The sequence below is a fragment of the Zootoca vivipara genome, chromosome 9 (genome assembly GCF_963506605.1).
Source record: "Zootoca vivipara chromosome 9, rZooViv1.1, whole genome shotgun sequence".
Classification (NCBI taxonomy): domain Eukaryota; kingdom Metazoa; phylum Chordata; class Lepidosauria; order Squamata; family Lacertidae; genus Zootoca; species Zootoca vivipara.
The window spans coordinates 51073661-51101363 of record NC_083284.1 but is presented as its reverse complement, the minus strand read 5'-3'; the positions used below and the strand labels follow the sequence as shown (position 1 = coordinate 51101363).

The window sequence follows — 27703 nt, the reverse complement described above, 5'->3', positions numbered from 1 at the left end:
AAACTCGGGGCCAAGCATATTTGGTAGCTCACATGACACCATGTTTCCATGTGACTTCAGAATTTGTGCATCCCTTGTGAAAATTATACCCCCTACCAAAATGTATTTTCTCAGAAAGGATATAGTAAAGGAAATAGATTGTGGTTCTTTGGTACAAAATTACGTATTAACTGTATGCTGCAAAAAAACTAGCTGCCATTTATGCGTAGCTGGCAAAAGCAAACTTTACAGAAGTATCTGACATTCATAAATGACAACCAGCCAGGTAAGATTACAACTTTTTCTGGCTCTGCTCCCTGACTTGTAGTAGCGAACAGGAATGCTCATTCCCTTCCCACGCTGCTGAAGCGGGACAATCGTACATGAGCATAATGTTCATAGAAGACAACATGTTCATTAAATCCAATGCAGGAAGGCCCGGATCTTGTAAGCTGTCATTCCAGGTAAAATCTGGGAAGCAATAATGTGATCGGGCCTGCGTGCGATGGATTTTATGTGCCTTTAAGAATGCTATCCATGTTTGAGGAGGGCTACACATGCCAGGTAGGCAGGAAATACTCTTACTCTTTATCACACATAGAATAGCAGATCAAGGAAAGAAGATAATCCAAGCTGGCCCACTATAATTGCACACTTTGTAGCTGAGAATAGGTGTCCAAGTACAGGCGGAAGGGGTGTGTGTGTGTGTATTGAACAACTGAACTCCATGTAAAAACAATAGCACTGCTACCAGTTCAAGCCCTAAAGTTTACTTGCAGGAACACCTCATGCCATATGCACACACACTCTACTGCTTCGACCTGTGGAACTGGCATTGTTACAGGTGCCCCTTAATCCTCATTCCGGCCTTGCAAGACGTTCAACTTCTAGTGTGGGCAGGGCCTACATTTTGGAAGTCCCTGCCTATTGACATTCCACAGGCACCACCACTGTGCTCTTCTCAAAACCTGCTTAAAGACAGCGAAGGGTCACCAGGACCGCAGCAGCTGCTGCACAGGAACCCGGCGGTCCCGGTGGACCGTCTGGAGGGCCGCCGACGCCCCCCCCCCCAGCGACCGCGCCGGATCGGCATCAAGGGCACCCGGCCGCTAGCGGAGCAAAGCTCCGTGGCTCGGGGGCTTAGAGAAAGCTACACCGCGGAGCGCCGACGCTCCGGCGGAAAAGGAGAGCCCCCAAGCGCGCTGAAGCCTACATCCCGGAGCGCCGACGCTCCGGAGAAGAAGGAAAACCCCTGAGCGCGCTGCCGCTACCGCCGCCACTCTCTCCCCCCCGGGACACAGGGAGGAGGGAGAGAAAGAACATACCGGAGGGGAAGGAGAGTCCCCACGTGCACCGCCGCGGCCGCGGCTGCAGCCGCCCTCTCCCCCACCGGGACGAAGGGAGAAGAAGGAGAAAGGACCCGCTGAGGCGAGGTGCCTCGGTCCTGCCGTTCACACCGTCGCAACCTGGACTAGCAGCCCTGCCAAAGAGCCACCGCCACTAACAAGGGAGAAGAGGCGAGGTAGGAGGACAAAGGCCGTGGGGGAGACACGAGGCAAAAACTAGGCCCAAGCCCAGCTCTCACCCCACCAACGAGGCCTGTCGGAAAAGACATCGCTTTTGCAACTTCTTGAATTTTTTTTTTTCCTACTCATTTTTTCATTTTTTCATTTTTTCCCTTTTCTTTCTTTCTTTTTTTTTAAAAATATTTTTCTTCCAATTTTTTTACTATTATTACTATTATTTCCCCCTAGTTTTCTTTAAATAAATAAAAAAAAATTCCTTTTTTTTTAACCTTATTTTTGTTGTTGTAGCTGTTTCACATATATACATATATTAATTGCTGCTCTTAACGGGCGAGACCCAGAGAGAGGCAGCGTGAGATAGGACTCCTAAGGAGATCTCTGCTCATTGTTTGTCCTTGTTTTTGTTTTGTATTGCCTCTCCCATTCTTACCAACTACCTTTTTTATCTTTTCAATTTTTATATTACCCTCATTTCTCAATCTCTATTGTTATCATTAGCCCCCCCCCCCAGCACTCTCCAGTCCTTCTAATTTGGGAAACAAAATAAAAACAGAAAAGGCCTCCCCCCATTTCCCCCCTTCCTTTTCTCTTCCTTTTCCCTTTTTTTTTTTTTCTGAACATACCCCTTTTTAAGGGAGGCGCTGCCATTGCAGCCACCTCCTCCAAATAATTTTGCTTTTTATACCTCCTTTTTGGATCTGTCTTGTGTGTGTGTGTGTGTGTATATCACTTATATTTTTATCTCCATTTTACTTTTTAAACCCACCTTACTCTCCTCCCCCCCCACACCAGCATCTTTACACCACCTATAACATCCCACTCCCACCCTCAACATACAGAACCCCCCTTAGTTACTAATACCCAATCCCCCCTTTTTACGCATCTCCCTTTACGCATCTCCCCCTCATCACCCTACCCACCCCACTTCCTGCTCCCCCCACGCCTGCTTGACCACTTCATTTTATTTTATTTCTTAAATCCACCCCATACCTAACCCCAACACCTCTCAGTTTAGAAGGGGACCTCTGCTACTGCAGTCATCCCAACTTTGATTTATTGCTAATACCCCCATCCCTCACACTTTCAAATACACTGCTCTCCACCCCGGCCCCAGCCCCCACTTTATACCTCAATCTAAGTGTGCCTGTTCCCCGCTCCCTCCCCCCTGATCCCCAACAACTACATACCTATACCCCCCACCCACTTTCACCAACAATCTCCCAGCAAACCCTTACCCCACACCGAACCTAAAAGCACCAATACAATATACCATCACTGCTACTACTTTCCTTCCTTCCTTCCTCCCCTTCTCCCCCTCTCTCTACCGTCCTTTCACTCCTTCCTTCCCCCCACTCCCCCACTTCCCTCCAACCCCCATTTACTTTCCAATCTCCTATCCCTCCCCCTCTCCCCCCTTCTTTTCCCCTCCTCCTAAACCCCCTCTCCATCCTCTTTCCCTCCCTCTGACACTATACAGTTCTGCCTAAATCTACCTGAAAACAACCCTGCCAAGCTCAAACCCTTTAATTACCTGTTGTGGCTCCACAACCCCACTTTCCACCCCCAACTGGACCCCAACACCCCCCCCCCCGAACACACGAGGGTGCACCACTGAGGAGAACGCGAGAACTCCAGAGAAGCCTGCAAAACACAACCCAGGTGACACACAAATGACCGCCTAATTCAAACGCTCTGAATAGCCACCAATCAACGCCTGATCAATCCAACAATCTAACACCACGACTCCCAATCACAACAAACCCTACTCCAAGAAGTCACCAAGCAGACCGCAAACCGAAAACCCCAGGGAAACCAGGATAACACCAGCCAGGAAAATGGCAAACAGAGCTGAGAACGCAACGCCTCTCCAAGAAGACGACCACCCGATGACAAAAAAAGATCAGAGGGATATGGAAACAAGACTAATAGAGAGAATAACGAAAGAATTAACAAAACAGTTCACAAAACAACTGGAGGACACAGTGGCCCCCCTACAGGCACAAATCAATGAACTAACATCCAAACTGGTAGCTCTGGAGAACGAGAACCAAACACAAAAAAGGACAATAGAGCAACACCAGGAGGAAAACACACATATAAAAAAGAAACTGAACGAACTGGAAACAGAAAACGAAGAACTGAAAATCAAACAAGCGGACCTTGAAGATCGGAATAGACGCTGCAACATCCGCTTTCGCAACTTTCCGGAAAAAACGGAAGAGAAAAGCCCAGCGAACCTAATAGTAAACTGGCTAAAAGACACAGTGCCAAACCTGAAAATTGAGATAGATGACCTGGAGAGGGCACACAGAGCTCTAAGACCCATGCCAAAATCCGACGACCCCCCAAGGGACATCATCGTGTGCTTCGCACGCTACAAAAAGAAAGAAGAAATTTGGAACTACCTTAGAAATTCGACCAACCTTCAATACAAAAACAACCACATACTGGCCTTACAAGATCTGTCCCAAGATACCCTGAACCGGAGGAAAATCTTACGCCCATGCACCCGACGTCTCCAAGAAACAGGGATCAACTACCGATGGGGCTTCCCCTTCCGCCTCATTGCAACAAAAAACGCAAAACAATACACAGCTACCAACAAAACGGAAGCCAAGCAATTACTGAAGGACCTCGGACTCAGCATCCCACCGGAATGGCTTCAAGATGACCCACCAAGCGACAGCCAAGACCAAGACAACGAAACAACAGCAAATGGCTGGACGAAAGTCCAGAACAACAAGAAGAAAAAGGCAAAGAATCAAGAGAAACACAAAGCACGCCAATACAACCAGACAACACCATCACACACGAAACCTTCCGGCCGACCATACGACACAAGAAGCCTGACCAAGACCGACGAAACCAACACAGCACAGAGGAACGACCTTACTGCAACAACAACCACAGCAAAATGAAGCAGCCGGAAAACATCGCAAGCTGAAGGACTGGTGACTCCCCCTCCCTCCCCCCCTCCCCCCCTAGGCTATGAACAAAACTAACACCAGCAACATTCCCCCCCCCCGCCCCACATCCCCACAGAAACCGCCACTCCAACACCAGTCCAAACAACCACATCCCACATCCCCCTTAATCCGACAACTCACAACACACACCCTCAACACCCCCCCCCCCGAATCCACTCTAAGGAAAAATAACAAATGCAACCCACACACCCCAACCTACGATCAGGCTAAAAGATATTACCTAATTAGCACAATGGTGGCACCAGAGAGCGCACCAACACTCACACCTACACCCCAACACAAAAATGATGTTGCTATTAATACTGGCAACATTGTTCCCAAACCTTAAACCCGACATCCATATCGCAAGGACGCTTTACATTGTCTCGCTGAACACCCCCCATTGTAAACGACAAGGGGGAAGGCCTGTCTCTGAACACGGCCCTCCACATCAGCTGAGACCCAGGGCCAACCGGCCAAGGGCCAGACGGCCCAAAATACCCCAAATGAACACCTATAAGACTACACATAGGAAACTCTATACAACTTACTCCCTACTCTCTAACCCAAATCTAACTCTAACCCCACTAGCCCCCTACCCACCACACCCTAGGTCAGCGGAACCCCAATGGTTCAGTAAACAACACATAGTGAGAGACACAGGACAACCTGGACGGGTTGGCAAGGAATCGCCTTACACAACAAATAGACGTGATGGCTAGCTTAAAAGCGATTACACTAAATGTGAGGGGGTTGGGAAACCCCATTAAAAGAAAACGCATTACCTCACACATAAACACCATGAAACCACACATCACCTTCCTACAAGAAGTACACAACCCCCCCAAAGGGAACAAACTTCTGAGCGACCCCCGCTTCAGTCAACAATGGGTGGCACAAGGCTCAGGAAAGGCCCGCGGAGTAGCTGTAATACTCAATAAAGACCTAAACTTCAAAGCCACAACAGTCCTGAAGGACAAAAAGGGCAGATTCATTTTCATCAAAGGAACACTAGATGGCAAAATTAAACTGACAATCGGATCTATATATGCCCCAAATTCAAAACAACTAGAATTCTTCCAGAAGACACTGAACAAACTTCTCTCCTTCATGGAAGGGGAAGCAATCCTAGGAGGCGACCTCAACCTAAATATGAAAGGCATATCCCTAAAAAACATCCAATCTACAACCCCATGGGCAACTTTCCTTCGTGGAAAACCCCCAATAACTAGGGACTCTTACAAGTTAATAAAACTGCTAAAAGACAGGGGTCTCTACGACATTTGGAGTGAACAAAACCCGGGAGACACTACCCACACATTCCAATCTGGACGGCATGGCACAACGTCCAGATTGGACAGCATTCTGCTCACACAGAGTCTAATCCCTTGGGTAGAATCATCAAACATAGGCAACATTAAAATCACAGATCATGCCCCAGTAGAAGTTACTATTAAAATAGGAGAGAGAACACTTAATACCCCATCATGGTCCTTTAACCCCATCCTAACCACAAACAAACAAATTTGAGAAAGTCTCACAAAAACCCTCCAAAATTACTTCAAAGAAAATGATGTAGACAACATAACAACCCCCCTCCTATGGGACGCAATGAAAGCAGTCACCAGAGGAGCTTGCATAAAAGAGAAAACACTCCTTAAAAAACAAACCACCACAAAGATTAGTAAACTGGAACAAGAAATTACAACCCTCTCATCACGCTACAAACAAACAGGATCCAAAAAACTTCTTAAACTTATAGAACAAAAGAGAAGAGAAATAGATTCCCTAGAAATTAATAAAACAATGATCAACATTCTATATTCTAAACAACGCTTCTATGAATATGGGGGGAAGAACTCCAGACTATTAGCGAATAGATGCAGGAAAAGAACACTCAAAACAAGAATACACTGCATCACCAAAAAAGACGGCAACACAACATTCTCCCCCAAAGAAATAACTTCAGAATTTGCAGAATTTTACTCTAGTCTATACACATCCCACAACCCACCTGAGAAGGGAATAAAAGAATTTATAGGAGGACTGACCATGCCTACCTTAACAGATGAAGAACAGGAATACATGGACAGGCCCATCACCCCAGAGGAAATAGACATGGTCCTAAAAAACCTGAAACCACACAAAGCCCCAGGCCCAGACGGCTTCACAGCAGAATTCTATAAGAAATTCAAAGAACCCCTAATGCCACACATGACTCGCCTATTTAACGACATCATGAAAGGGGGGCCCATCCCCCAAACCTGGACCCACTCCAAAATAGTCTCCATCCCAAAACCCCTGAAGGACAATCTCAAAGTCGAATCATATCGCCCAATCTCATTAATAAACCAAGACTACAAGATATTCACATCAATCCTGGCCAACCGCTTAAAAAACTTCTTATGCAATTTAGTAGCCCCAGATCAGACTGGCTTCGTCCCTGGTCGCAATATCACAGACCCCATCAGGAAACTGCTGAACCTAATCGAACACAGCAAGGCAACCAAAACCCCACTGACAATTATGTCTCTAGACATCCTCAAGGCCTTTGATTGCCTAGAATGGAAATACCTGTTAGCAGTATTAACTAGCATGAAATTTGGCCCAAACTTTCTACAAGTCCTCAAACAAATATACTCCCAAGCCTCAGCAAAATGCAGAATCAACAACATAGACTCCAACAGCATAAAAATCCAAAGGGGCACAAAACAAGGATGCCCACTATCCCCCTTCCTATTTATACTGGCCCTAGAACCGCTAGCAATCCGAATCCGTGCAACCACAGACATCAAAGGAGTTGAAATAAAAGGCAGAACATATAAAATAGGGCTCTTTGCAGATGACCTAATGGTCACAACATCAGACCCCTTAAACACAGCAATCTCCCTAACCAGAGAACTCAACACATTTGCAACGGTGTCAGGCCTGCGAGTAAACTTTGCAAAATCAGAAGCCATGTGCTTCAACACTCCTCCCCACACCCAGAAAGAACTCACTAATATCACCAAAATAAAACTCTGCCACACCAAGTTCAGATACCTAGGGGTACAAATAACCAAAAATCTCAACAAATTATACCTACACAACTATAAACCCTTGTGGCGACAAATAAACAAAGACCTGAAGAGATGGGACAACATGAATTTCACCCTCTCAGATAAAATGGCAATGATCAAAATGATCACTCTCCCAAAATTAACCTACTTATTCCAAACCCTCCCAGTCTGGATCCCCCCAATTCAACTCCGCAGATGGCAGAGAAAACTGCACTCCTTCATCTTCTCACATAAAAAACCAAGAATAAGCACCAAATACCTGCACCTCCCCACCTCACAAGGAGGATGGGGAATCCCTAACATAGAAACATATTACAGGGCCAATCAAATACGACATATAATCCCGTATATACTGGAAGATGAGACAAAACAATGGATACACTTAGAGAGAGACACAATTGAAAATATCAGCACCACAGCATACCCATTCCTCCCAAACAAACTAAGAAGGATCCCCACAACACTTAATAGGTACACACAAACCATGTTCAAAGCATGGAAAACAGAAACGGACAAACTAACCCCAACCACATCCCCACTACTCCCCCTGGTCTACCATCCATTATTCCACCAGGCAGCACAAAACATCCAAACTAAAACTTGGCAAACCAAAGGCCTATATCGCCTAACAGACTTCTATAAAAATAACATACCTCTGACAACACGAGAAATACAGGATAAACTAGAAGACACCCAAATACCCTGGCTAGCACAACACCAATTACATGCCCTCTTAAACAAGCCAGCAATAAAATTAGCAGCAACAAGACCCCTGACACCTTTTGAAAACCTCCTTCTAACGACAAAGGGTCACGGCAAAGGGATGGTATCTGCAATATATAAAATACTCCTCCAAAATTCCACAAACTCCCCAGACGCAATAAAAAAACAATGGGAAGAAGATATAGGCTATGAAATCAACCCCACTCAATGGACCAGGATGTGGTCTAAACCCCCATTTAAATCCATATCAGCAAAAAGGAAAGAACTCACTCTGAAAACCATCTACAGGTGGTACCTAACACCACGAAAACTAGCACTAATACGCCCAGGAACCTCATCAAAATGCTGGAGAGGATGCACATCAACAGGCACATATTTCCACATGTGGTGGGAATGCCCCAAAGCCCAACAATTCTGGAGAACAACCGTAAGAGAAATAGGTAAAATAACCCAACAAACATTAGAACTTACCCCAGAACTGGCCTTGCTAAACATCTTCCAGGACAACAATGCCCACCTACATCACAAAGAACTCATAACCCACTTACTCTCAGCTACCAGAAACACCATAACCAGACACTGGAAAGACCTGGCAGGAGTAAACATGGACCAATGGTACCAGACGGTATGGGAAACAGCCCTATTAGAAAAATTAACCAATAAGTTGAAATTGACACGGGGTCAAATAGAAGAAGACGGCTTCACCCCAGTATGGTTCCCCTTTATCACATACACAGCGCAACAAGACAACGACAGAAATCCACCAACAGCATACAAATCAATATGGCTAACCTGACCCGCCCACCCTACTCACATAAAACAGACCTCCACAGCCAACCACAAAAGAAAACTATATCCTAGGCCAACCCCAACAACTCTCACCATCAAAGGAAAACAAATGCACAACAAAGAACCTGCACAACCGATGCTGACAACCCCCCCAACACACTTTAAGTAAACTAGAAACATTGTCACACTACCCCCACCCCCTCCCCTTATCTACCGCTCTCCCCCTTTTCCTCCCCAATGTCTCAACAATTGAAACTGATCTGTAAAAATGCTATGAGAGACACTGCCCATGTCTTTGTAAACTGAGAAAACCTTAAATAAAAATAAATTAAAAAAAAAAACCTGCTTAAAATATTTTTGTTTAGGCAAGGCTATCCAGACACATAGAGGTTAATGTGTTTTGAGCTTTTCTTTAGCTTCGGTTGATTTTATTTATCTTTTGAATATCTTAATGCCTGTTTTAACTGTTTTCCATCAACCATTTTTAATGTTTATTTTATATTGTTGCAAACTGCTTACAAGTGGGTTTTTTTAAAAAAGAACACAATACAATACAAATTTTGTTAAATAAATAAACAAAACAAATAACTGTGGAAAGTATCCTAAGCTTTCTCCATGATGAGCTAGTGTTGTGCTTTTTATGCACAGGGAAATTTTAATGTGGTAACATGCGGCTTGCAGGTGTTTTTCCCCCCTTACAAGGTAGATTTGGTTCTTAGAAGCCAAATTACACACCTCCACTCAGGCCATATGGCAGTCAGCTAACAAAAGCAGCAGGAGGGAGCAAATAATTAGACAGTACAATTGCTTCACCGTTGCCACTTCTATTTTTCTAGTCTCCTGTTCAGAAGCCATCACACATTGCTCACCAGGTCCAAGGAGCCAGGCGACTGATTGTTTGATACAAATACAGGATCCTCCTTTAGTTCCTTATTCTTTTTCCTAGGAATCTGCTTGTAAGCCAGCAAGTTATACCAGAGAGTAGAAGTCTCATCCGAACAGGGCAAGTCTGCCAGGCTTATTTGAGTTCCAGCCTGTATAGAAATGTGAAATGATAATTCATTGGTTATTGAGAAAATCAAATCAATAAAAATAACAGTAATTTTAATAGATACAACACCCCCTACCTGATGAAACAATGCAAATATGTCAACATGGTTTTACTCTGGCTCCTCAAATACCTCTAACTTCCCGTACCTCTTACATAACAACAGGGCAATGGCCCATCTACAGTAGCCCAGCATCCTGTTCTCACAGCGACTACTACCTGTGGGAAACCCACAAGCAACTGGGATTCAGAAGGACTCCACAAAAGGAATCCCAGCTAAGCCCTGGGACCCAGATCTTCTTCACTGGTTGGTAACAGCCAGTCTTTTGCTGCTCTTGTGTTTTCCCTCAACGTGGGGACAACCTGATTTAAAGGAGAGGTGTGTGTGTGTGTGTGTGTGTTGTAATCTAGAAATATTAAGGACCAGACAATGCATACCCACAAGGAGAAATATATATAGTAGTTTATATTCTGTAAATCTAATCAAATATAACAGATCCATGCAAGAAACAGTACTAAGTTGGTGCCTGGGGCAAAAACAAAAAAACAAAACCCTGGCATCAGTCCATCATGAGGAAAGAATGTGGCTTTATATGCAAGAAAAGAAAATTTAGGCTCCTATTCGGAGGCTTGAAGAGCCCTATTGCGCAACATGCCTCAGGCGCCATCATTTTAAACTCTAGCAGTGTCCATGGTTATTAATCAATATGCTTCCATTATACTATTATCCACTGAATGGTTACTAAGGCAATGATAGCATGAGAAACAGAGCAATCAGCTTCTTACCAGGGTGCCCATTTTGCTTGATGCACCTTTGCCACTGAGGTAGGGGAGGAGCCAGAGCTCAGTGACAGAACCCATGCTTTGCTTGCACAAGTTCCCAGGCTCAATTCCCTGGCATGGGAAATTCTGTCTTGGAAAAAGATTGTCTGTAGGCAATATTGGGCTCCCTGGAGCAATTTGGTATAAGGCACTTTAGTAGATGCACCACAAAGGTGAATGGAAGAAGCTTACTAGCTTTGCAGTTTTCTAGGCTGCACATCATTCCTGTATTGATGTGTGTTGTGGGTCAATGCTGTCAGATATCAACATAAAAGGTAGGCCAGGAAATTGCATCAGCACCAAAATTGTATTTTAAGAATTTAACTCGTGTGTTTCTTGTTCATGTCAATGGGGCTTTCGAGAGCCACAGTAAGACAGAATTGTGTCAGCCATGGAGTGAAAACAGGTGTCACAAACATAAAATACATTCCAGTGCTTCTACCCTCTCAAAATAAATAAGCTTGTGTTGCAGAGGGGCATTTTCCTCTCTCCATAGCCAAAGAACAAAAACATTGTCCAGCAGACAAAAGTTTGCTTCCTGAAAGCACAACAATTGCACCAACTATTTGGCATTTAAGTATTTAGTAGGTTCAATTCTAATCTTCCATCATCCCCTCCCACCCTGTGAATGTGACTGGAAGTCAAAATGAAAGCAACAAAAACTGAACCCTGTCCATCTACCTGCAAACTAAAGATACACAGTTTTTTTAGGGCCAAAGGGATAACTACTCCATGTGGGTTGCATATCTGCTATAAACAAAGGATTTTTGGTTTTCATTAAATTTTCTAGTTGTCACAGCTGGAGAGAGATGTAGAAGAATATGATGAAAAAATGCAAATAGTAGCAAATCCCCCCCCCAAAAAAGTCTTACTGTTTTCAACTTCTTTGCTGAAATATAAAAAATTGAGTTGAGAGGCTGCCATGTTTGGAGCACACTATTTTGTTGCAAAGCTCATTGTAGCTTGCCATTGACTACATCGATTAAAACCATATGCAAATTATGCTTATTACATGTGTCTAAAATATGTATATTAGCTGCAGCCCTCAGGCTTATGATGCATTTTCAATGAAGCCCTCAGCACTGAACAAATTGTCTACCTCTGTAATACTGTGATCAAAAGGGAATCTAAATTCCACAATCATCCCATATCAGAGATGAATATATTAAGTCCTGCGGAGGTTGCTAATGCATGCCTCAGAAGCCTCCTATCCATCAGCATGAGAAAAAACAAAAGAACATCAAATAAAGCCAATAATAAAGAATACTTACTAGGCATTCTTCCCAACGAGTTTTACTGACGGAGCAGACATCCACTCTCAAAGTCTTCTGATGCAAAGATGCCTGGGAAATGGCTACTCTGAACATCTCACTAAATAAAAGAGTTTCAGCAGCAGAGTGGACTTTCGTGCGGAAAAGACAGCTGATGTCAGCGGAAGAGGGAAGAACTGCAACTCTAAAATACCTAGGAGGTGGGAAGAAAAAAACGTGTGCTAAACACTTGTAAAAGAAATATCTTATCCCTGGATAAGTCTTATGTTCAACTGCAGAGACTTCAGTGCCCACTGCCTTATAGATGGTCAATAGTAAAGGTGTGTCACCTAACCTGGCAATTGGGAAAACTAGGGGAAAAAAGAAAGAATAGTGAAAATAGAAATGGAAATGCTGAAACTCAAGAGTGGGTGGGAGTTAAGAAGAGCTCACAAATCACAGATGGAATTTGTAGAGTCTGTTATCCTACTGGAAATAGCGGGGAATATGCTAGGATGCTAAATACTATCCTGGTTACAGGTAGGTAGCCGTGTTGGTCTGGGTCGAAGTAAAATAAAAAAATTCCTTCAGTAGCACCTTAAAGACCAACTAAGTTTTTATTTTGGTATGAGCTTTCGTGTGCATGCACACTTCTTCAGATACAGTGAAATAGAAGTCCCCAGGCACTTATGTAGAGAAGGGGTGGGGAAGGGGGGGGATCATTCAGAAGGGTGGTGGAAGTGGGTGATTGACTGACTGATAGCTGTTGATGACCGAAAACGACTGCAAATGGTTTTGCATGAAAAAGCAAGGGTTGAGATGGCTGAAGATCGCTTATCATGTATAATGAGATAAGAATCCGATATCTCTGTTCAAACCAGGTCCCTCCATGGTTTTGAGCTTGGTGATAAGTTGTAATTCAGCAACTTCTCTTTCCAGTCTATTTCTGAAATTCTTTTGTAGTAAGACAGCTACTTTGAGATCTTGTATAGAATGTCCTGGGAGATTGAAGTGTTCTCCTACTGGTTTTTCTGTCTTCTGGTTCCTGATGTCAGATTTATGTCCATTTATCCTTTGGCGTAGGGTTTGGCCTGTTTGTCCAATATAGAGAGCTGAAGGGCACCGTTGGCATTTGATAGCATACACAATGTTAGAAGATGAGCAATTTCTAACATTAATTTCAGAAATAGACTGGAAAGAGAAGTTGCTGAATTACAACTTATCACCAAGCTCAAAACCATGGAGGGACCTGGTTTGAACAGAGATATCGGATTCTTATCTCATTATACATGATAAGCGATCTTCAGCCATCTCAACCCTTGCTTTTTCATGCAAAACCATTTGCAGTCGTTTTCGGTCATCAACAGCTATCAGTCAGTCAATCACCCACTTCCACCACCCTTCTGAATGATCCCCCCCTTCCCCACCCCTTCTCTACATAAGTGCCTGGGGACTTCTATTTCACTGTATCTGAAGAAGTGTGCATGCACACGAAAGCTCATACCAAAATAAAAACTTAGTTGGTCTTTAAGGTGCTACTGAAGGAATTTTTTTATTTTAAATACTATCCTGTTAGTGATATGCTAGAAAGTTGGAAAAGTCTTTTAAAGATGCAAAAAGGGCAAGGAAAATAAAGCAGAGAAATTTGAGAGCTTGAAATGAAATAAGAAATAGTGAAATGAAACGTTGCGAATTGTAAACAGAATACTGATACATAGATTAAAATACAGAAGTAAAGGAGAATAAGTGACAGAAAATGGATGAGATGAGAGAAATATTAAGAGTGTTTAGCAGGTTCTGAGTGCTGGTTCACACATACAAATTGCCATTTCTCCCTCCACACAATCCCTTTTGACCATTTACAATGACAGGTGATGAAATGTCAGTGTAAATCCAGCTGCATGTGAATACAATCCCAAATAGCCAGCAGGAGTTTCCACAATCTTCAATCCTTCATATAAAGTTGTCCAATTCCCACTAACATTTCTGTTATTGGTCCTGTACCCCAATGACCAGTTGAAATCATGTAGGTCAGTAATATACTTCAAAAGCCACTTTCTCTTCATATTGCTCTTGGATTATTATTGTTTTTTAATGTAGACCTCTGGAACAATTCTGTTGATCATGCTACAAAATAAGTTATTTACAAATACTGCCTTTCTCACAGACACTTTATTATTTAGCTTATGTGAAACCAAAAACCCATCTTTTTGCACAAGCGTTTCCTGATGCCACCTTTTAGCAACTGTGGGACTGTAACTGTGGAGTTTCACTATTTCATTTCTATGGTCTTATAACTATTATTTTGTTGTAAACTGCCTTGGGATTTATTTTTAAATGAAAAGTGGCAAAGGAATTATTTAAAATAAAATTTTAAAAATCCCAAGACTTTTCCTCGGGTATCTTCAACTCATATAATCATGTCAACCAATCTTTTTATGGTCCAGTTTTTTTACAGTTATCAACCCCATCCACACCTACAGTTCGGAAAATAGCTAGTGCTGCTATCCCCAAACAGCTGCTTTTGTTGATTTGCCACAAGCATACAATTAAAGCTTAAAGAAACGCTCATAATATTGCTTCATCCCACAATACAGCTCAGCAATTTGGGAGGGCTCCTTGAACAACACTGCGTGCTTGAAAACAAAGCAGGGAGGGATAAAACAGAAACCAAGCTGGAGCACTCTCTTCCTCTCTATTACACATTGTGCTTCCTAAGGCTATGTACACATTAGTGCAGTGTTTCCCAAACTTGGATCTCCTGCTGTTTTTGGACGACGATTCCCATCATCCCTGACCACTGCCCTCGATAGCTAGGGCTGATGGGAGTTGTAGTCCAAAAACACAAGTTTGGGAAACACTGCATTAGTCGCTTGAAACGCAGTGAGGTTGTTTCTCCCCGCTGTGTTTCAAGTCCTGTTCTTACTTTTCTATACAAACCAGAGAGGGGGAAGGGATGTCGTCACTTGATGCCTATTACCTGGTTTGTTTCCCCATGCTGAACTCCCAATTCACCAAAGCTGTTATCTGTGCACATGCAATGGCACCCAGAACTGTACATATCTCCCCTAAACCGCAGCTACCATTTTCTAATTGGGTGAAAGCTGGTTTGAGGGAGAGTGAATCAAGCTGGGAATATTTCTTATGAAGCTACTAGATACCTACGAACTGTGGCTTATTGTCATGCTTACTCAGTTTCCCAGTACAGTGGTACCTCTACTTACGAATAACTCTACTTACGAATGTTTCTACTTACGAACGGAGCTCCGTCCGCCATCTTTAGATGGGATTTTTTCTACTTACGAATTTTTAGATAGGGTTGCTTCGATTTTTTCTCCCAATGCATTCCTATGGGATTTGACTTACAATTTTTCCGACTTACGAATGTGCGTTTGGAACGCATTAAATTCATAAGTAGAGGTACCACTGTAGTGGGAATGAGCTGGAGCAAGAGTGTATACAGCCTAAGTCTTGTGGGAGCACTCCCAGACCATATTGTGATGTAGAAAGCAGCCTTTTAGTACATAAATATTTCCACAAATTAAGCTACTTTGACGGAAACAAGTGCTCCCAGTAAAAGAGGCATTTCATGCTTTCGCAAAAAGGTGCTGCTCTGCTTATCAAGTGAGAAGGTGAAACCCCATTCCCTTTGAAATGCAAATGCATTACACACATACAATGAATGTTTAAAATGGTCTCCAGGTAGCATATGAATCTCAGATACAACTCAAAAGGTATAGTCAGTTTAAGGTCAGGTCCTTCTGGAGAAGACTTTCTGCTTGCCTGTCAAATTGATAGTTAGAAAAATCCAGGCATATATCATAAATGGGGCTTTGCTAAACTATAGACACTTGTGTCCTTTTTAGGTAAGGCCAAAAAGCAACAGGAACTTAAAAGGTGCTGGGACACCTTGGCTGGGTTCACCTATAGCTCTGTGATCACCTTTTGAAAAAGTTGTGTATAGCACAGTTTGAAACCTCACAGGTATTAAAAATATCTTCCTATATTCCTGTTTATTTGTGGGGCAGGGCATTGTTCGTTGCTTGGCGAAGAAAGAAGATGGGTGCTTCTGTGACGCAGAGAAGGAGCACACAACCTTAAGGTTGAAATGGAATGGAAAAATAAGGACGGGGTCACATAGCAGGGCTTTGGTGCGAAGGGGAAAGTGTAATCTTGCAACCGTTAGGCTCCTTCCCCCTCCCACCGCCATCTTCTTAAAGACTATGTGAGTATTTATCCAGTCCAGAAATAAGACATCAACCTTTACAGAATAAAAAACCCTTAAATAATTCTACAGGATCCAGCATTTACCCAGATTCCTCAGAAAAGCAAAGATCATTTACTTTTGGTATGTCTGTGGGGAGTATGTTTGTGGGGAGGCGATGAAACATAAGCAACCAGAAAGCAGGGTGCCCACAGCACTTTTCCCCAATTCCAAATATGCCTATGGATCCAAAAAATGTGATAAACCACAATCCAAGGATTACTTTACTTACACTTTGGAGCCAGGGGATACAGAAAGAGCATGAAGATTTTGTAACTGCCCCACAATGACCACAAAACTTGAGCTGTTTGTATCGTATCTGTTAAGAAGAGACAAAAACAAAACAAAACCCTGCATCAGGAACTTATAGTGCACAAATTGACCCTCCCACGTGTTGCTGTGAGTTATCCCTGTGGCTGCCCCCACCCTGTGATGATCCATGATGCGTTGCTGTGCCTGACTCAGGGTCCTTGTTTCCCAGGAAAGGGGGAGGATGTGTCCCTTTCCCGCTGGACTATGTGTTTTTTCCTCCCTCTGTCCCCGTGGTTGTGTCTCATCCTTGTGATTACTCCCATCCTGTAGTGACCCATGAGGTATCCCCCCCACCCTGTGGCTCCCCCCAGCCTACGTCAGCCCATGACCTATTTGGGCCCCTCCATTCCTTGGCCCTGGCCTGACTCTGTGGGTTGTCTGGTAATGGCCGCCTTGGTGGTTTCAGTTGCTCGGTTGATGACATCATCAACTTTTCAGAGCTTTTGCTGGTGACAGTGCGTGATCTGCCTTTCTATTGGATGCTGCTGGAGTCTTCAGAGTTTCTGCTGGTGATGTCTAATTTGCGCGTCATATTTTTGTGTTTAATCATTATTTTAGGTATGAAAGGTGTGGGTTTTTTTTTTTTAAAAAAATTATGCCAGATCCCTCCCTGATGGGCAAGGTACGCTTTCTCCTATTTTGATGCAATTTGGTTCAGCGGTTACGGAGCAAGGGTGTTACCTCCGCGAACGCAGTGGGAACATTTATATATATATATATATAGAGAGAGAGAGAGATTTGCAGTTGTCAAGGAATAGCCTCACTTTTCACACTTACCGGAGTCCTATTTGTACTTGAGGTGCCTCTAGAACTGTTGTATCATCTTCACTATATGCAACTTCTTCACTATCATTTGGTCTAGAGGAGAGAGGAAAAGAGGTTGAATAGTCACAGCAGACCAACATTTATACCTTTGAACAGTAATATACTCTATTCTATACCAAAACTGTAAGATTGTTCCAAATGCACTGTTCAAGTCAATGCTTAGGATTTTTTTAGTTTCATATGTAATGTCAAAAAGTGATGGCAGAAAACAGCTACTTCCTTGTAGATCTAGGAAGGAAGTATTGGTAAGGTTGATCTCACTAATGGCTAATTACTTGAGGACCCTCCCTTGAAGGGTCATCATCCTATATAATAAAGTGCAAGTGTCTCTGCGTCCAGATTCCCTGTGTCCTTGTGTCCGCGCTACTGCTCATGTGCCCCACGGACACAGGGATTGGATGCAGAGACTGCACGCACACACACACACACACTCTCCCCACCCCCCACCTACCGTTTCCCTGCGGCCGCCAACTGCTGCTCCCAGCCGGACTGAGCGTTGGCGGGTGGGGGGGAGAGCGCGTGTGTGCGTCCAGCAAGGACAGGTCCCGGGGTTCGGAGAAGCGCTGCGCAAGCACTTCTCCGAACCCCGGGATGTCTCCTTCCTATCGGCGGCTGGGGGAGAGGACGCTATTGTGACGCTATTGACAAAATGATGTTCAATAGCCAGTAAGTGTGGGCAAATGAGGCTGAGGATTGTGTGGGCAATGAAACAGCAGGGGAAGCTCATCATCAAAATAGTGAGAAGGTGTTTACAATTACCCAAATGAGTGGGGAAACCAATACAAAATGAGATAAATTGTTTCGACTCAGCCGCACATACTATTTTTCAAATTGTTGCAAAATGCCTGGACATGACAAAGCCAGATGCTCAAATTTTAGTTTTGGATAAATGGAATTCTGCCTTAAACCTACTGTTTTACAGAAGCTTCGTATACACCACTGTCTCCAGCCATGGACTCGTCAGATACTGCAGCAGATACACACCCTGCCTTCTCCTCAAGGTGGTGACTTACTGTTCTTCTTGGTAAGTCAACACCTAAGTAGGTAAGAAGGAAGAAAATCTTTGTTTTAGGTTCTATCAATCTGAAAAGCATATACACAAAGCTCTCAAGTCACAGTCAAGTTGAAAAGCATCTTGGGCATCAAGTAGAGTAACTCGTTTCATCACAAGTCATTTACAGTATTGTTATTTACTGAAATAGCATCACACCTTTTTAGATCCAGGACTCCCCTTTAACCCCAACCTACAATTACATAGAAGAGAGAATGTGTTAAGTGCATCTTGCTGTTTAGGGCTGAAAAAAAGCTACCGCCACTACAATTCTCTTTTGTACAACCATTAAAGGTAAAGGAGGACTATCTTGCTTTGCATCTTATCACAATCTCCCCACTTCTTCCCCCCAAAAAACAATACCCCCACCAAACAAAGAAAATGGGAATGCTGGTGCCCTTGATGTGACCAAACTCAGGTCTGCGAATGATCCATTTGTAGGTTCCAACATGCTGGTGGAAAACCAATGTATTGCATACTTTCATTAGGGTTTTTGTGCAAAACTACCGGTAATCAGCTTCATAGCCAAGCACCATTATTAACTTGCCAAAAATAGTTTCCCATCAGCATTATTCCAAGTCCTTAGCTACAAATGAATATTCCCCACCTTTCAAGCTTGCCACCACATTCTATTTGAGAAATACTATAAAGCAGTGTGCTTGACGAGCCTTACAAATGGAACGTCTAAGGGCCAAGTTAGAGCAAAGGCCCCATTCAACTTGGCCAACAAGTGAACCAGTCCCCACACTTAGCAATTAGGACAGGATTGGGGAACCTATCCGTTGCCCTATCAAAGGTTACTAAATCACAGACAGGGTGAATCAACTGGGGGATTGGTTTTTTTTATGTGGCTCAGTGGCTCAAGAGATGCCTCTGAAAGTGCAGATTGGGTTGGATGTCAGATGCCCCAATCTGCCTCTCCAAAACTCACCACAGATAGGAGACTGCCCAGCACTGGACAACCTTACACCTGAGAAGAGGAAGCTCTGAAAGTGCTCATTGGGCAGGTCACACCTGGATGATATACACTTTCAGAGGTGTTGCTCCTCTCCCACATGAAAGGAAGCTTGCAGAATGGATGACAGATGGGCAATTCACGTCTGAAAAGGCATCTCTCCTTAGGAAGAAGGCTGCTCAAGTGCTTCAGGTCAGATGACATTAGTTGGCTGGCCACACTTGAATTAAAATATCATATAGAATTCTTCCTACTGAAATCCCTGCAAGAAATTAATTCTAATTCTGCCTTCGTTTCAGCAGTGATATGTTCTGCCGAATGTGATATGACTCTACTATCAAAACTTAAGGAGAATCTTTAGGGCCAACCACCACTTAATTTCAATCTTCAGCTCACATTCATGAGCTAGAGTTTCCTGCAGAGAGCAAGAAACATTCACTGTAAGCAGCATCCTGTAATATAATAAGTTGCAAGGCTGAGGAGTCCTTTCATCTGCCAAGGAGCCAAGTGTATTGGTATGCATTACGCCCCCCTCCTGAGTCATGACTTTACATCTTGTTAAGATGTTTAAATTTTAAGGCTTCAGATTAGAGGATTGATTGCTGCATTTCTCCTTTCATTTGTAGCAGTGGGGATGCTTTTTCCTTGATGATGAAGTGCTTTTTCTTCCACCACTTTGAGAGGGGTGAAGGTGATGACATGATTTATTGATTACCCCCAGGAATAACCGCAGCAGTCTGAAATCGACTTTGACAATGACAGAGACTGTCTGTGGAAGAACTTCATGGTTATTCTAACTCTGTTACTCCCAAAGATATTTGGCATGGGAAAACCTATGTGTGAGGACAAAGCCCCCACACCATATAAGGATGCAGGAGACAGCAGACATGGATGTTGCAAAAATAAAAAAAAGTCAAAGTCAATTGTGTCGGGGGAGAGAGAGATTATTTCAATGAGGGGAGAGAGAGAGAACTAAGCACATGCTTACATTTCTCAGTGAAATCAACAGAACTAAAAGCAGCTAACAATGAAACTAGATATATACAAGAATTTCAGGAATAAATTCAATGCAAATGAATGATCAAGAGGTATGCACTTAGGGATGAATCTTTGCACAGAACTAGGATATATTTCCCCGTTTGTCTGGCAATAGGGAAAGGAAAGCAGAATAAATGGGATTTTTGAATACTGGGAGCAATAGGTACATGTTGGATCAGAAACTAAGTCCACATGTAGCCTCAGCCAGGTTACAAAAAACTTCCATGGTATTGCCAATAAACGCCTTTATTTTAAAACCATTTCTTCCATTACTAATGAGGGGTTGAAAGATCCACAAAGTTTGAGATATAAAACACAACTTATTCCAGGTTCTGACAGATGCATCAGATAACCACAGTGAGGGAGAATTGAAGGTGTACAGATGTCCAGTTTTCCTGAGCATACATGTATGGTGTCGTGCATTAGAATTTGATAGCCACAGCACTGGGAAAGAACTAGAGAAGATTACAGCTTGCCAATAAAAGTCTCACATTGCACAAAACAGACGCATACAACCGTCCCCTCCACAAGCTGAGTGAGAAGAAAAGCCTCTTGCTATCTTAAAAAAAACAAAAAACAAAACAAAACCCGACCCTGCTTTTAGCCATCTGCAGTCCTTACACTTTTGGCAAGTTTGCGATAAGCTAGAGAATGTACTATTTCATATCAAGTAAGCTCAGCCAAGTGTGTTAAGCCTGAGTTAAGCACTGAAATACTGTCATTCATATTACAAATAGATTTTTCTTTCTTTACTCAGGCAACTGAGCAGATGGCAGACAGTCAGCTCTGGGAGCCCAGCTTGGGCAATAACAGCTGGCTATCAATATTGCATGTCATGAATGCACTTGGGCTGCAACCAGCATTCTTTGCTACAATGGTCTATTGCTATGAAACAAGCTTCAGTTACCACATTAATCCAATACTTGACCAAATCAACTTGACAGCCAGTGTGGTGTAATGGTTAGAGTGCTGGACTAGGACTAGGACCTGGGAGACCAGGTTTCGAATCCCAAAACAAAGAGAACCATGTGCACCACTTTGAGCTACTTGGGATAACAGGTGTTATATGAATGCAATAAATAAAAATAACTTGCTACAGCTACCCAAAGCAACTAACAGTGCCAGCAACTCTTCTCTTCTTGAACATGCCTGCTTCAGAACACAATTCTGCCTTCCCCAACCATGTGCCTTCCAAATGTTGTTGGACGCCAGCTCCCATAAGCCCCAGCTAGCATGGTCAATGATAAGAATTGGCATTCAAAGCATTGGCATCAAAGCACTATATAGTAGGAGATGTCAATATCTATGAAGGAATGCCTATTCCCACTTCAATGTGCCCATGCGCTAAGATTGCTGAGCAGGGCTTTGCTATGGGGGCTACCGTCATTTGAGTTGAGTCCAGAAGCAACAGGAGAGAGAGCTTTCTTGATGGTAGTTGCCTATTTATGGAAGTGCATCCCCAAAGAGGCTCACTTGGTGCCTCCTTTGCTGTCTTTTCAGCACCAGGTAGCATACTATTATTCTTTTAATTAAGTTCTAACTATTTTACTCTGCTTTTAGAAATCGCTGGTGCTTATTCTTTTTGCTTTGTAACTGATTTGATCATTATTCTATTGTGTTGAGGACTACTCTGGGAAATGTCTTCATTGAAGGTATTATAAAGGAAAGAAGGAATAGATGGATGAATGAATACAGTACTGTATTAACAAAATTCTCTCTAACCAGGTCAAAATGCTTGTGAAGTTGAACACATGAACCAGAAGGTGGCAGCAATACTGTATGTAAGAACATGGGGAGGTGGGAGAGGAGAGGTTTTGAATGTGTAGCTTCAGCTGAAGGAATCAAGGAAAGACCGCAAGTGAAGCACAAGAAAGATATCAGCAGGAGCTGAGACACAGCATCTCTCTGTGTGTCTGTGTATTCACACACACATGCCTCTCTTTCTGCTTCTTTATCCTTCCGAGATATAACTTTGAAAGGAAACCTTATCTCTCTGGATCTAAAAGCCGCAAATCATTTTGGTCTTGGAAACACAAATAAAGCTCTTGATGCCAGAGAACAAATCCATTCACAACAAACTCACAAGACATTTGCTAAGTTCCCAACAGTCAGCTGCTGGAAAACTGTAGATGGTTTGGTCAGTTAGCTAAAGAAAACAACAGCACACCACAGAGTGTTCTTAAAACAGTTTTAACTCCTTGTCTCGAATGATTTGGCATGGATCAGGGGAGAACTGTCAAGGCACTGCCAGAAATTGCCTTAACCCGAAGCTAGAGTCCTATGCTAGAGGACAGAATATTTCAGAAGAGTAAAGGTACCACCCACTTTTGATGGTCAAGCTCAGCCTGGATTATGAGTCTCTCTGTCTGCACTCTAGAACCCCTGTGTGTGAGTTGCTTAAGGTCTCAGAATGGTGGACATATTCTATATTGACAACTCAGGTACCAGCACAGTCCTGTTCTGGAAAAATGGCAGCCTGGCATTTCCGTGTGCTGCTCTGGTTTGCCAGAAGCGGCTTAGTCATGCTGGCCACATGACCTGGAAGCTGTACCCCGGCTCCCTCGGCCAATAACATGAGATGAGCACCGCAACCCGAGTCGGTCACGATTGGACCTAATGGTCAGGGGTCCCTTTACCTTTACCTTATCCACCAGGTTGGTCACCATCACTACATACTGTGATAGCAATATTCAATCATTTAACTGTTCCAAATCTTCCAACATTCACCTTCATAGGATGACACCAGGTCTAGTATTAAGGGAGAAAAACTCTTTATCAACTTCCCCACCTTGTGCGTAATTCTATACCTCTATCCCATCCTCCTTTACTTGCCTTCCCGCGCCCAAACTAAAAAGCCTATATTGCAAACTTTCTTAATGAGGAGTCGCTCTAGCCTCAATATGCATAGCTGCCAAGTTATCCCTTTTTTTAAGGGATTTTCCCTTATGCTGAATAGGCTTCCTCGCGAGAAAAGGGAAAACTTGGCAGCTATGTCAATATAGTTTGGGTTGCCATTTATTAAACCTTTCCCAGCCCTGCAATATCCTTTTTTGAAGGGGCAATGACCAGAATAGTACACAATACAGCAAGTGCCGTCACACCATAGATTTGTATAATGGCATGATGGTATTGGCAGATTTATTTTCAGTTGCTTTCCTAATGATCCCTAACATGGAATTAGCCCTTTTCACAGTCATTTCACACTGGGTCATTTTCACTGAGCAATCTCCCACAAGCATTTCTTTGCTGGTCAATAACCACTACCGGTAGTTCAGAGTGTATATGTGAAGTGGGGATTTTTTGCCCCAATGTGCATCACTTTAGACTTGTTTCCATCTTAATGCCCCTTTATTCAGTTTAGAGAGATCCTTTTAGAGCTCCATGCAATCTCTTTTCGTTCTTACCACCCTGAACAACTTCTTGTCAATAGCAAAGGTGGCTACCTCACTGCTCACCCGCAACTCCAAGTAATTAGTTGTGTACTTCTTTCTAGATTATTCTGGCAGTCAGCCTGTCCACTTATCCTGTGGTCTCCTTTTCTGCCTGCTACTTTTCCAGTCATCCACTGCCCATCTATCTGGCTGTCTCTCAATTTACTTCTACCCTGCACTCCTGTTCTAGCTTTTTCCTGGCCTACAATATACCCTGCCACCCATTTTCTTGAGCTTTGTTATGCAGCCCTACTTCTCACATTCTGCCCAGTTGCCCTTATGGGATCTGCCCCAGCATTGCACTCCAACTCTACCTCACATCTTGCCAGAACTCATAATTCCTGTCTATGCTCAGCACCCTACAGTCCCATGCTAACTGTGACACCCCTAGTTAAAAGACAGCTTGTTGCTCTGAACATATTACACACACACACACACACACACATTTCCAGGACTTAAGTACTAAAAAATATCCAGAGGAAAAAAACAATGGGCATTTGTGAGTATAAATAGCAAGATATACCCATATGTTACAGGTAGGCCTGACCCTACTTTTTTACCTGTATTTCTTGAAGGCGACATGGTTTGCCGAACACTTTCATGGAGGTCTTTATCATCCACCGATGTCTGAGAAGATGCTCTGGCTTCAGAGTCCAACAACATTTGGTTCCCACAGAGGCTAATGCCTGCAAAGTCACTGGGTAAATCGCAGTCCTCAAAGTCCGTGGTAAGATGGTGCAATGGAGAGTCTTGAGGAGGCACTGGGAATGCACCTTCTAAAACCAAAGGTGATCCAGGGGGGGACAAAGAGGAAAGGGAGGATCTTGAAGACAGCGATGGCACTGATTTTGGAGGTTCAGTTAATTTTGGTGCATGGCTTGCTGCCAGAGAGCTGGAAGAATCGCTGTAGTCCATTCTCCCATGGGAATTGACCACCTCATTTTCATGAATTGTGGTAATAGGGCCCGAAGGAATGTAACCACATTTCTCTTGCAATATGAAGTCCAATTTATACTGATAGTCTAAATCTGTAGGTTGTTCACCTTGGTTATAATACAGATCTGTAGAGCTAAGGGAATTCAGCGACCCCCTGCTGGATGTATTCAGAGACCCACGACTGGATGCCAGGGACCCCAGGCTGCTCCCTGAAGACATAGATAATGTGCTGGCTGAAAGACTGCAAAAAAAAAGAAAGAAAAAGATTGAGCATTCATTTCAAACTACTATGTGTCCAATTAGTCTCAGCCCACAATAAAGGATAAAGTATGAATATATAGTCCAGTCAGGTCATAAAGGTGACAAGTGTAAAGACATCTTAAAAAATGACAAATGTTACAATTGGGGGGGGGGTTAGAGCCTATTAGTCTGATAATAGTTTTTGGAGGCCAGTTAATTAACTATACAGCTTATTGGTAACAATATGAGGACGTACCAATTATCGTGGGATTTTAGTGCTTAAGCTCATTTTTTGAGGTTTTGTGTCCAAGAATGGTCATACTTTCACATTTGTTTGCAATTTATGTGACAGCTTCCCTTATCAGTTCTTTTGGTTCACTATTTGGGACACTCCGTTGTTCCCCCTTGGTAGGTAGGTAGGTGACATGGAACATGTACACATAACAGAAATTAACAGCAGCTTTTTAAAATTTCCACTGTGATCACCTCTGCATGCACAAGACCTTGTTCTGCTAAAATGTGTCTGCTAATCTGTTTTCCCCTTTCCCTCTGCCCACTCTCATGCAGCTGCAACGCCTTGGAGAAGACGTGTGTTGACAGCTGTAACAGCTGTTTCATACAGAAGTTGCTTCTGCTCTGTGGAGTCTGTGGTTTGGGACACAGGCTGTGGGGAGCCAAATATTTATTAGGAGGTACATTAAATTTTTGTGGGGCATAAAAGTAGTTTCCAAGTTAACAAAATTCCACGCAAAACAAACTAGTACTATTTCAAACTAGACATTTTCAGAGCTCTGTTGGACAAACCTGTTTTGCTCTTGTCAATAACAACAGTGTAAACAGAGCAACCTTACCTTTTAAGTTGCAAATGCAAGTTAGTCGTTAGTTTACTAGTTTCTTCAAGTTTTTTAACTAATTTATTCCTTCGTTCTTCCAGTTTTAACCTAGAAGATACAAGAACCATAGTTATACTTAAAAACTCTTTCGACTTCATTTTTCAAGCACATAAAATATAATCCTAAAAACTCTCGCTTCACTGCCACCTTGTATTTAAATAGTTTAAACAGCAGACCAAGTTCCCATAGAACCCTAATCTTCTCATTGCTGGTCAAAGTGACAACAACTGAAGGAACTGTAAAACAGCTTTGCATTGACAGATAATGTGTGCACAAATAATATCTGATTGAGCAGTATCTGTTAATCAGAATTTTTTTAAAAGTTTCCATAGCAATGTCATTATTATGGCAAGCTGTTGCACATTTGTTTAATAGCAACCTTGCACTAATGAGGATCTATGGCAAGATGGCCCATGCCTTTTTTATTTTCTTTGCATATTACACAGTACCTTAAAGCAACTGGTTTCATTTTTTTTAAAAAAATATGTTTCTGGCCCAAATAATTGTGATATGCCCCTGATAAAGGCTATAATCTTGTTCCGTTAAGCTGCTCAAATCCCACTGACTTCATTTTTTGTGTTGCATTGCAGCAGAGAGTAGTGTTCAATAAAAGCAAGGAACAGAACAACTTAATCAGCAGGGCTGCAAGGAGATATTATGTATTATTTATATTTATTAGCCACTTTTTTCAGAAAAGGAAACTCAAAGCCATTTTCAAAAATGAACATTAAAAACAAGCAGGGATAAAACCGATAACCTGGGTCCAGGGGCATTTAAGTATATGGAATACTGACATTAACAAAAAATATTGAATGCAGTATTTCATGATGCAAAAATTTATTAAAAACCATTAATACTGTTTCAGGCTATACATATTAGGCAATCGTGGCTCCATATGTTCCACTAAGCAACTAAGCACATTCCACAATGGCTTCTCCTTCAGCATCAGATGACTGTTTTAATGTGTTGCGGCCTCCAGGCTTGTGGGACCCCAGGGTAGTTAGTAAACTGAAACTGATGCCTAAGGAAGCTTTTTTAATGGAGGGCCATGGACCCACAGGAAAAGTTAATTGGGGCTGGAGTCACATGTGGATAGAGCAGGCTTCCTCAAACTTGACCCTCGAGATGTTTGGGGACTTCAACTCCCATCATCCCTAGCTAGCAGGACCAGTGGTCAGGGATGATGGGAATTGTGGTCTCAAAAAACATCTGGAGGGCCGGGTTTGAGGAAGCCTGGGATAGAGCTGTCAGGAGATTCAGTTCCACCTTAAGACTTAGGCATGTTGCTGCTGATATATGTCACATGTCTAGGTATATCCTTTTATGGACTCTTACTTTCAGTTCTGTTCTGAGTTCTGTTCTGAACTGTTTGATCTGATGGAAGAGAGAAAGCATCGTTCGCTCTCTCTTCATGCTGTAATATAGCTGTAAATAAACCACTTTAAAATGCCTCTCTGCTGCTGCCTTATCATCTCCGCTAAAACTGCGTGGGCATCTCTGCTGATTGCGTGCTCAGGTTGCTGAGACCCTGAGTCGTGTTCGTGTTCCATGGGAATCACCGGGACTGAGACGAAGAGGGAGCTGCCGGCTGGACCT

The 27703-nt window shown here is 43.0% G+C and overlaps 1 protein-coding gene across 2 annotated transcripts in view; it reads right to left on the bottom strand.

Annotated features, from left to right (window-relative positions):
* The window catches only part of WWC2 (WW and C2 domain containing 2), a 169208-nt gene that overhangs the window by 19816 nt on the left and 121689 nt on the right, over positions 1–27703 (bottom strand). For both annotated transcript variants that reach the window (XM_060278728.1, XM_060278729.1), the window contains exons 10-16: positions 26066–26155; positions 24599–25215; positions 18476–18599; positions 17516–17596; positions 16659–16745; positions 12184–12376; positions 9912–10076 (exon numbers count right to left, since the gene is read on the bottom strand). In XM_060278728.1, coding sequence (XP_060134711.1) covers positions 9912–10076; positions 12184–12376; positions 16659–16745; positions 17516–17596; positions 18476–18599; positions 24599–25215; positions 26066–26155 — 1357 coding nt within the window. The remainder of the gene's footprint in view (positions 1–9911; positions 10077–12183; positions 12377–16658; positions 16746–17515; positions 17597–18475; positions 18600–24598; positions 25216–26065; positions 26156–27703) is intronic.